Source organism: Kryptolebias marmoratus, linkage group LG15 (assembly GCF_001649575.2).
Source record: "Kryptolebias marmoratus isolate JLee-2015 linkage group LG15, ASM164957v2, whole genome shotgun sequence".
Lineage (NCBI taxonomy): Eukaryota > Metazoa > Chordata > Actinopteri > Cyprinodontiformes > Rivulidae > Kryptolebias > Kryptolebias marmoratus.
The window spans coordinates 5,443,598-5,455,343 of record NC_051444.1 but is presented as its reverse complement, the minus strand read 5'-3'; the positions used below and the strand labels follow the sequence as shown (position 1 = coordinate 5,455,343).

Genomic DNA, 11,746 nt, shown 5'->3' with positions numbered 1-11,746 from the left:
GGATGTAATGCTGTTTTAAAAGCTTGTTTTTTGTATCTCATGTAAAGTGCTGTTATTGTTGAAATGTAACCAATAGGATTTTATAATGTACTTGTCAGTCCAGCCACCCAAACCAAGGGTTTCTTTTGGCAAGAAATAAAATGTTTTCAAATGCTCAAGTCTAAGTGAAATACCATTTAAGACATTTTCAGTTTTTATTTATTCCTTGTTTTACAAACTGTGATACAGTGATACTGTGTTGAGAGGCAGTAATCCTTGTTTTGTTCATGAAAAAGTACAAAACTTGGCGAGGTAAGATTCGTGTATTCGTTTTCCAATTGGATCATCATCAGTCAATAATTAGGAGTCACTTATTTCAGCACCATGGTGGAAAAACTCCACAGAATCCCAGCTGATAAATTCATCTTTGTGCAGTTTATTTATAAAAAAATAACGTTGAGGATAAGAATATAATTTCTTTTCTGTAATATAAAATGTTGCACGGTTAGATTCGGAGTGCCGTCCTGAGTTTGGCGGAGCGTCCTCGAGGATTCTCTCTCACGTCATCTTTTTCAGGAGTGATCACTTTTTTCCGCACAGGAAGCCAGTAGGCACTTTTACAATCTTGTTTCTCCTTCGCCAGATTCTCCTTCCAGCTGCCCTTTTTCTTTGGGCTGAAGTGGTACTGATCCAGATTAGACAAGTCATCTCCCTGCAGGAACCGTTTGACCAGTCTGTCCTCTAACGAATGAAACGTGACCACGCAGAGACGTCCGCCGGGTTTCAGCGCGTCCTGGGCCGCACGCAGCCCCGCGTGGAGCTCGTTCAGCTCGTCGTTAACAAAGATTCGCAGAGCTTGGAAGGTTTTAGTCGCCACATGCGCCGGTCGCTGAAGTCGGTCTTTACGAGCGTAGAGGACAAAGGCAGGAAATGCTCCTGGAAGCAGGAGAAAAGCAGAGTAAGTGCATCTAATGAAAGCTGCACGTGAGTGATGCACCAAATTTAGTCACTGCAGCAATTTAACTTTGTTTCTTTGAAAAGTTGATTAAAAAAATCCAACAAAGAATTTGGCATTTTAAAAAAATAAAACTCATATGTAGTATAATGAATTTTATGTTGCCCTTTTTCAGAGACACGATTTGGTCGCATTTCTTTAGCTGCATGTACATAAAATGACAAAGATAACAGAATGGTAAATGCTTGATCCTAATGTTCTTTTCACATACAATTCATTTGTTGTGAAAACAAACCCAAATCTGAAAAAGTTGGGACGTTGTGTAACTTGTAAAAAAAATAAACCTCATAAAACCAAATAGTATTCATTTGAAAAGTAGTAAACATATTAAATGTTTACCCTAAGAACATGTCAAAATGGGTCAACAAAAGATGGTAAAAGTAAGTGGTATGATTAAGAAACGGTTGGAGGAATTGTTGCAACTAATTAGGTTAATTGGCAACAGGTCAATAAGAGGACTGAGTATAAAAAGAGCATTTTAGAGGCTGAATCTCTCAGTAGTAAAGATGGGCAGAGGGTCACCAATCTGTGAAAAACTACATCTAAAAATAGTGGAATAACTTCAGAATAATGTTCCTAAATAGTAAATTGGGAGGACTTTAAATACCCCATCATCTACAGTTCATAATATCACCAAAAGAGTTCAAGGATCTGGATAAATCTCTGAGGTCAAAGGTCAAGGCTGAAAGTTCAAACTGGATGGTCGTGATCTTCTGCATTAAAACCAGGTTCTGGTTCTGTTCTGCTCAGGAACACTTCCCCAGATCATCATCTGTAAACACAGTTCACCGTGCCATCCACAAATGCTGCTTAAAGCTCTATCAGGCAAAGAAGAAGCCAGATGTGATTGAAATGCTGACGTCTTCGTTGGACCAAAGAGGAGAACTGTTCTGAGGTCAGATGGGTCCAAACCACGGAGGAGAGGGACCTTCCAGCCTGTTATCAAAGCCTGCCTCTCTGATGGTATGGGGGTGCATTAGTTAGCTTACACATCTGGAAAGGCTCCATCAATGCAGGAAAGTATTTACAGGTTTTAGAACAACATCTGCTCCCATCCAGGACTGTTAAGCAGCTAGAATCCTCCATCAGACCAGAATGGGACAACATTCCCTGTAAAACCTCCAGCAGCTGCTCTCCTCAGGTCCTCCATGTTTACACACTGCTGGTAAAAGAAGACGAGATGCTCCACAGTTGGAAACTTGGCCCTGGATCAACTTTGTTGAGATGTATTGCTGACTTAAAATTTCATTTATTTTTTTTTTTATAAAAAAAAGTTGGACAATCTTTTAGTTTAGCTTCAGCACTTGACATGTTTACTAAGTTCCATTGTGAATCAAATATGGCTTTATGAGATTTGCAAATGATTGGGTTATGTTTTATTTTTGTTTACATTTTACATAAAGTTCTAACATTTTCAGAAATGGGGTTGTACTTAACTCTACCACAATAAAAACAACATAACGCTTAGCCAAAAGCTTTATAGAATCACCTTGCTGGGGCAAAAAAATACTACTTAATGTCTGTTAAAGTTTTATTTTTGGCATTTGATGAAGATTTGGCAATAAAAACTGAATGAATTAGGTCTTTGATACAAGGCCCTCATAACAAAAAGAATAAAATTCCAATTTAAATTTAATTCTTTGCCAAGCTGTCTGTTATGTTTAGACACAACACGGATTCACACCTTGAGTCAAGTACCTTATTTTATGCCTAAATGATTCATGGGTCTTTGCTAACTGGCCTTCAAACAAAAAAAAAGAAAAAAAAAACATTTCTCTGAACGTGGCCCGACACAAGGTCTGGATGAAAAAATATCTGCCAATGTTCAAATACCAAAATACCCTCAGAAAGCCCCGAAAACCATTGCAAGAAATTTAGTCTTCTTCGAAACAAAATATAAGGAAAGATTTCTGCTCCGTACTGTATATACACCATTTTCTGGTTGACTAAGAAACATCACACATAACAGCGTGATTCATATCATTAATGCAAGACTGATCATTAGGTAAGTTCAGAGAAAATAGGTCAGAGCACAAAAACACAGCTTATTCAAAAATATATACAAGCAAATGTCAGGAGTGAAGAGAGAGCAGCAGTTGGACTGAGCGGCAGGTCCGTCAGAGACGCTGCGTGGAGCAGATGGAGGGTGGAGATGGTGTTGTTGTGGCTTCTGTGTCACTAATTATGTGTCACTGTCAAATTCAAGTTAAACTGTAGCATAAAAAACTAGTCCCTCTGCTCACATTACTGTTAAAAAATTTAAAAGTTTTGTGTCGTCTCTTGCTCGTGCACGCGGTCTCACCCGGCCCTGTGCTGCTGGGGTTGGGCAGTTTTTTCACGTAGAAACTCTTCAGGACTCCTTCTGATTTTACAGCGAGCCTCCCACAAAATGCAAGAAAAAAAGATAAACTAACTAAAGACGTTTGATAAACAATGATTCTGAGGTAAAACCAGGTTTGTGCACAAACGTGCAGGCTGCAGAAATCGGTTTAAAAAACTGCTGATAAATGCGCTTTTTTAAAAAGCCAATAGCTTAAAACCGATTAGGCCTTCGTGAAGTTATATAAATACACATGCAATAGTTCAACTCATAGTCACTACACACAGACAACAAAAGAACAATTAGACACTTACTCAGATCCAAAGAGATACTGCAATAAATAGAGAAGTGAGTGATGTGGCATTTCTCTCCTCCTGCACTAAACAGCCTAAAGTGTGACTCACTCTGCAATGGATACAATGCCTGCACAGCAAGGACCGGTTCTGGTCTGGCCTCGCCGAGCCATGCGCTCTCTTTCTAATTCACCTTTCTGAGGTCCTGCAGGCAGATCCGTGGAGGGAAGAGGAGGAAATCGGGTTTTTTAGGGTGAACCACAACACCGAGGAATGTGTAACGGAACGAGGGAATAAACATCACTGAGCTCTGTTTGTACTCTGCCTTACAGATGGGTGTCAGTAAAACCCATTAGATTTGTTCTTATTGTAGAGCGCCTTTAGAAAAGAAAGAGCTACCACGTGCCACGATAGTCTATTTGAACATAACGAGCTTTAATTTTTCCCACTTATTCGTTAAAAAATTTACGATTAATCACAACAAAATACATGAAACAGGATCATATGAAAATAACTGTTTCAGGTACATTATCAAAAGATATTATTGGGTGCTGAAGTAACGTGAATAATGTCATATCATGACAAATTTGTCGGTTTAGTAAAAGAAGACTATGCTCTGTCTTCAACTAAAATGCTTGTTTTTATAAATAAAATCTTGAATTAGACACTCGGAGACTAAAACTACAAATATACAGGAGGATATGGGATTTATATTAAATAAAAAAGCTTTTGCTTTTATTCATGATACTCAAAAAGTAAAAAAAATGGAATGACTGTCAAAAGTTTGGAGAAACATTTTCATTTAAAAAGAATGAGGTAATTTTGAGCAGATTGTCCTGAGCCTCCTGACGTCTGAGATCGCCTTCAGGACAACAGCTGGTGACAAATATCTGCCCAGAAAGCTGTTTTCTTTTCTATCAAAGGAAAACGTTTTAGGGTAAAGCCTTTAGAAGGGAACAGAGATCACAAAGTGAAACTAAAGGAGGCCTCTGTCCACATGTACACAACTATCATTCTACAAACAGAACAAAATGAAACTCCAGTGTTTTCAAATGTGAGCCAGTGAACTAAAAGACTGACAAAGCCAACAAAACAACCCTCTGCTCCGTCATCCACATCAGTCTGATCGGGACTGAGAGCTTTATGTGCCTCGGGAAAACAATAAGTAAATCACTTTACATCAAAATGTAAACCTTGCTTTTCAAACTGCTCAAACTGAAACGGCATTAAGTGCAACAGCTTGTCAAACGCATCTGTTGTGGAAAAAAAAAGATTCATCTAGGCTCAAACTGAGAATCTTCTTAAGAGTAAAAGTTTACTACAGTTGCAGACAAGGGAGAGCAAACAGACTCTGAGGGTGTGTCTGTTTGTTGCACGCTGGGACCGCACCTTGGCGTCCGAGCAGCTGGCCGATACAAAAGCTTACATTTCACGAGACACAACACAGATTTTTCGCTCAAATCGTGATTTTTTTTTAAGCGATGGTTCACATTACATTTTAAATGTGACCTCCATCAGACTCCAGTTCCCGAAATGACCCGAATGCATCGAAGAAGATATGACGTCACGCTCCGCAGGCTGAGTTTACGGAAGTAAATATGGACGCTGCGAGTGTTAGCACATGTGTATTGATTTTGAAATTCCTGTCCATCTGGGCCAACTGTACATCTGTACATCCATATGGTTAAAAAGAAGAAGAAGAAGAAAAAGAGCGCAAATGTTAACTTTTTTTTTTGAGCTGTGGCATGTGTGGATGAAGAGTTCCTTTCATCTGATGTAAAAATTGGATTTGTCACGTTCACATTGTCACGAAAACATCCCATATTTGTCATAGGGGCAAAAAAATTGCAATTATGTCGTATTTGCCTACAGTGTGAACGTAGCCTAAGACTATTTTTCTCTCTAACTCTATGTGAGCACTTAAACACAGATAAATACGTTCTTAAAGGTTACATGAGTGGATTAAACATCATTAAACATTATATTTTACCATAACAGCATCAATGGATCTTTTCTTTTTTAAATAACCAGCTAAAGAACGAATTAATCTTAATAACATCATTTATGCCTCCGTGCCTGAGCACGCCTTCGTCGTTTTCTGCACGATTGTCACGTTGTCCTTAATGCATCGCTGTCACAATTTGATCACAAAACTCCCCCCGGAACTTTTCTAAATCAAGACGTCTTGGATTGTTGCAAATAAACGCCAGTGTTAACTCGCCTCGCTCTTGAAAAGAGATCAAACAGCTGCTCTTACTCACACCTGTTCTCCCAGGGTGACACTGACGCATACGCCGCTCTGTTCAATAACTGTCGCAACGACATCTAAAATCTGGAGTCATACCACTAAAAAAAAAAATAACCATACCAAAAACAACAACAACAAAAATCAGTGAAGACAAATAACTAACCCCTGCTGTATGCACAGGGGGATTAATTGTGTGAGGATGCGCGGGTGTTTGCATCTGTGCGGGGTGTATTTGTGAGCAAAATAAAAAACAAATTGAGGGAAAAGAGGAAGAAAAGGGAAGCAGAGTGTGGAGGAAAGGAGAGACGGGCTACTGCATGTGAGATCCTGTTTTCAAGGCATTAGCCACATTCTGTTCCAGCTACCTCCAACTCTGTCTCATCTTTCTCTCTCAAAGGAAGGTGTGGAATAAAGCACCTAAAACTGAGGCAGAAGAAAGGATGACGGCTGAGATCACAGTCGGTGTAATTTTCGGAGACACGTGTGTCCCTCCGGGAGACGGCCCTAACAACTCCGCTCATGTTTTATTTCCCCCCCACAGCTTCCAGAAATGCTTCGGGGAGTTAACCAGGGTGGTGTCTCGCTACCTGCGACCACGGTGGCCAGCTGCTGAGTCCGGGTGATGGGGCTGACACGGCGCGCCTCCACAATGGCTGAAGCAATTTTCCTGGCGTGCCTTTCTTCCCCATATGCAGTGAGGATAGATGCAAGCGCTTGTTGATCTAAGGTATTCACAACGTCAGCAGCGCAGGGCATGTCAGGGTACCTACGCACAAAAAGAAGCCCAATTAAGCCGCTTGACGTCATGTCCTTGCTGACAGAGGCGAATCCTGACAACTCTGAGATACAGCTGAAAACCCATATAGGTGACACTTCTGAATAGAGTGATTGTGAGGCAAGGAAAAGGGAAATATAGCTTTTGCAACAGCTTATAATGAGGTTATGTTGCAAGGTTGCTTTGCAGATGAATTGGAATATAAACCAAATGTATTTTTCGACATATCTGTGTACACTTTAGGTAAACGCAAATAAAACGAGAAAAAGCTAACATGTTTCCAGCAAGCTTTTACACTGGTTCCATTTCATCACATCTTCTGTCATTTGTATTTAATAATACTCATTTAGCAGGACCACTAAGGGGAAATGATCCTCCAAAATAAGCTTTAGGACTTAATTTAGTTTATGTTTATGGTTTATGGTTTATGGTTTATGGTTTAATAAAATCAAGTCACACTGTTGCTGCTAAACTTATTTTGTACACCCAGTTGGGCCATTTTCACACATGGACACTGAAGAAGATTTTGAAGGATGTGTAGAGAGAATGGCACAAATTTTCTTCAGTTTTATTTTTTGTTTGTTTGTTTGTTCACCCAAGAGTCTCTCTATTCAATAACTATTTTAAGTTTATATCAGAGCAACGTGTCTTTGGGCATATACAGCGTGGAGAAGAAGATGAAAACCAACATAGAAATCATTAGGAAAAAAAAAAAAAGCTAGTGCTTGCTGTGAATGATCCAGACTCAGCGTCTCACTCTATTATTTTACGGGACTACTGTTTGGTAGCAGGCTGGGTAAGCTCTGCAAAAAGTCACACAGCCTCCCAAGAACATGTCTAGAAAATGTCAGAACTAAAGTGCATATGTAAAAACGGCTGTAGTGTCCCTGTGAGACCTTGTGCTGTTACGCCACTCTTCTTTCTTTGCTACAAGAAAGAAAAAAGTTCCCATTAAACAGCTAAGAGAGTAAATTTCCGAAAATTCTGCTGAACATAAAACCGGAACAGGAAGTGCCAATAATGTTTAAATCTATATCCTGGTCTAAATGTTAAGCATCAAATATTTTATTACTTTTTGAACAGTTAAAACAGACTCTAACTGGCTTTACTTATCCTCTTTTAGACTGGTAGATGTATATGGCCAACTCACTGGAGAAGTCTCACTGAAACTGAGCAGATAAAAGCTTTTTTTTTGTCCACCAAACTGGTTCCAGTGTTAAACCAGAGCCAGTACTTGCTTAGCACTGGTTCAGTTACTAAAAGACAGATCTTAAGCACTAAAAAATCCAGTGCTATCTCACCACTAGCTCATTGCTGGGCTCATAGAGACCAACCACCTATATGTGTTGAGCGCCATTTTTAAAACCTTTGATTTGCCTTAGCATTTAGTCTTTTTAATTTAAGATGGAACAATAAAAATACTGAGCTTCAACACTGATAGGAAGTCAAATTAGCGGTTTGTTTTAATGTCACGTTCATTTTATGAATACAGATCAGTGTACGGCACAAACCTGCATTAATAATCATTGTTTTCAGCTGGATTTACAAACTCGGTCTGAAACACCAATTATAAGCACTGCTGGGCCGTTTAATATCAGCAGCTGCCGGTTATAAATCCTGCTTAAAGTGAGATGTATAACTCCAGTTTGCAGCATTGTTTATAAATATGATCACAGGTCGTGAAAGCAGTTTTGAAAATGTAAAGAGATTTGACTAACAATATCTATGGCTTAAAATGGTGTTTATAAAATTCACTGGTGATATTAAATCATTTGTTTGCAGAAAACAAACACTATGATATGTGGATTTGAACTGTCTCCCTAAACTGTGAACAAAATTCAAGAGACATTTTAAGAGACATAATGTTACAGAACCAGTTAAGAACCAGTTCCAGCCCAGTCCTGGTGTAACACTGAAAAAACCCAGCTTATTGGTTTGTTTTATTAGCTTTATTAGTTCAGTTCTACTGCACCAGTGAGCACTCAAATAATTTCAGGGAGCCAGTGGTTTTTGATAATCCAGCAGCTCCCACCATGACAGCACCAGTATGACGGAAACGTCTTACCTCTCTCCATCCATTCTCATATCCAGGGGGCCATCCTTGCTGAGGGAGAAGCCCCTCTCCGCCTGATCCATCTGCATGGAGGAACAGCCAGCATCCAACAGGACGGCATCAATGCTGCCTGGCTTAATGTTCACGTTAGACAGCAGGCCTTCAAGCTCACTGAACCGGCCGAGCAACGGTTTCACTCGACCACTGGAGGATTCAGGAAAGACGTATTGTAATTAGTTATTTATAGGCCAACTTATTTAGCTGAGATCCTATCAAAATACTTTTTCTACAAACTCTGAAAAATAATAAAATATTAAAATATTGTATTTATTTTGTTATTAGCTCACTGATTCCCTTCAAGAGCTGACATTAAAAACAGTTGTGTGTGGTAATTGGGCCAAGCTGTATTTACTTTTAGCTTTCAGTTTCTTAACTGAAAGCTTTAGATTTTTGTCATGCCACTAATCAAATCCGTTCTTCAAACCAATTGGTCAATTTTAGGGTCACAGTAGTGGAACAAAGATGCACAGGACTTTCTGTTCCTGGGGAAGCCCCACATGCTTCCAGCTGGGGAATAAAACCCCTCCAACAAGTCCTGGGTCAGCCCCTGGACCTCTGCCCAGCAGAAAACCAAACCAAAAGAGAAAAGAACTCTAAAACAAGTGTTAAGCATGGTGTTGGAAGGGTGATAATATGGGCTGGTTTTTAGCCACAGGACCCGAGCACCTTGTAGTTATCGGGTTGACCATGAAAACCTCTGTAAACCAAAGTTTTCTACAGTCAAATGTAAGGTCATTTGTCTGGCAGCTGAAGCTTGGACCACACTGGGACATGATGCAACAATGATCCCAAATCTGCAGCAAATCTACAACAGAACGGCTGAAAAGGAAAAAAAATCAGTGTTGCAATGATCCAGTCAAAGTCCAGACCTCCACCTGTTTGAAATGCTGTGGTGGGACCCTAAAACACCACAAACCTCAATGTTCTGAGGCAAAGTTGAAAAGAAGAGTGGGCCAAAATTCCATGAGTTATTGCCACTAAAGGTGGTTCTCTGCTGAATTATCGACTGAACTTAGTTTTTCCACATATAGCTTCTATGTTTCAGTTTGGTTTTATTAAATACATAAAGATATGGTGAAATTGTTGTGTGTTTTTGTAGACTTGAGTTAGATTTGCATAATATTAGGAACTGGTAAAGACCAGATTTTTATTTATTATATCCTGATACGTAAAACCGTAGACTTAGAAGAGGGTGACTTCCTTTCTCCCATGACAGTTTTATGCAAAGCTAAGAATAAGAGACCAACATGGCATACAGCAGCTTTAGAAGCCTTTTTGGGAACCTAAAAGTGATTCTGTTTCTTTCTTTTCCCAAAGACAACTGTATTGGCTTTATTATTGAAATTCTTCCTCATCTGTGACAGAGCCAGACTCTGTAGTCTCTTCTTATTGCCCAAGTGGTGAGATCCCCACCATGTTCATGCATTTTTCATGTGACATTTTAACATTGTTTAAACAGAGATGATGGCAGAAAAGAGCAACATGATTTTTTTTTTCTATACATCAGGAGCAAAAGGTCTTCTGCAGCCTTCTTCGCTCAGCAAGTTTCCAGATATGAAAAAGGTGATTGGTGAGGTCATTAACTTTCTAAAGAACTGAGTGAAATATTAAATAATTTCTAAATGACAACTTATTTTGAACAAAACAGACCCCAGGAAAGTACTCATTTTACAAAAGAGTTGACACAATGTTTCACCTTAATATTGTAACTATCAAGGGGAAATATTTTCTGCTGCAATGTCTAAAATACACAAAATCTGTTATCTGTGGTTTTCAGGAAAGCTACCACACTGAGTTAAAACCAAAACTAATTTTGCAAAGAAACACGGTTTCATTTTTTAGTTTGACAGGAAGAAAAGACTTCCCGGATTAAATTGTTCAGCCCAAACATCACACACTTTCTCAGGTAATTGGATTTTATTTCCAGACAGAAAACTCTAGTCTAGACAATTTTTTTGCAATTGTTTCTTTTTAATTCTTATTATTTTGTGGTTTGAGCCTAAACTGAGTGCCATCTACTTCCATAGCATGACATTTGTCGGGCCAATACTTTAGGAACAGCTCACTCCATGACAGTCTCGACGGATAAATATCAGTACACGGCAGAGGGAAAATATGCATATTCAATTTGTGTTTGAACTTTCTTTTTGAACATATGCAGTGCACTTTCTCATGCCTTGTTAAGTCTGATGTCTCACCATTCTTTGAGGCAACTAGCAACCTGCGCACAAAGACTGAGTCACTGCTCTCAACACACGAAACTCCATCTGGAGGAAAAAAAGCTTGATGACTTTAGTCTATGCCTACCATTTGTAAGCAAGAGCACAGTAAGCACTCAAAAACAACCTACAGTAACTTTGATTCCTTCTCCTCCTTGTCACAAAGAGACAATTGTTCAAGTGTGTCGATGTACAAATTTTAGCCTCCATTTTGTACTGCTTGTTGTTAAAAAAAAAAAGAAAATAAACAGAGCCAATTAAATTTTTGGTCTTTATTACTCCTTTTTAATTTATCTTCTGTTTATTGTAGTTAAGGTAAATCAGGTCAAAAAGTGCCAGAAAAATACTTTTTGTTTTGAGAAGAAGCACAAACAATAAAAGTCATTGATTTATCATGTTTAAATTTCCTACTAACCTAATCTGTAACGTGTTAGTGATTGTTCTAAGACCAACATACAACACGGATGATGATGTACCCTCATAACTTTCTTAAATAACAATTCAGTTTTTTTGAAGTGAGATTTTGTGGAAAGGTTATGAACAATAACAGCTTTCCTGTTGTAGATAACTCTTTAAAAGGCCTCAGATCATAAACTACAGAATATAGACCAGGTGCCCCCGCCTTCTCTTGTTATAGGGGACTGAAGTCAGCAGAACCCAGTTTAGAGTCGCCATCTTGTATTTTTGAAACCAGAGTCTGTGCACCAGCGATTGGGGGACATCAAGTCCTGCCTACACCCCCATACACAATCATGACTTTTGTTATAAGGATGAAATAACTAAT

The 11,746-nt window shown here is 39.0% G+C and overlaps 1 protein-coding gene across 2 annotated transcripts in view; it reads right to left on the bottom strand.

Moving 5' to 3' along the window:
• Positions 1–395: 395 nt before the first annotated feature.
• The window catches only part of mettl15 (methyltransferase like 15), a 61,206-nt gene continuing 49,855 nt past the window's right edge, over positions 396–11,746 (bottom strand). For both annotated transcript variants that reach the window (XM_017403941.3, XM_017403949.3), the window contains exons 4-6: positions 8,696–8,887; positions 6,443–6,621; positions 396–915 (exon numbers count right to left, since the gene is read on the bottom strand). In XM_017403941.3, coding sequence (XP_017259430.1) covers positions 485–915; positions 6,443–6,621; positions 8,696–8,887 — 802 coding nt within the window. In that variant the 3' untranslated portion in view covers positions 396–484. The remainder of the gene's footprint in view (positions 916–6,442; positions 6,622–8,695; positions 8,888–11,746) is intronic.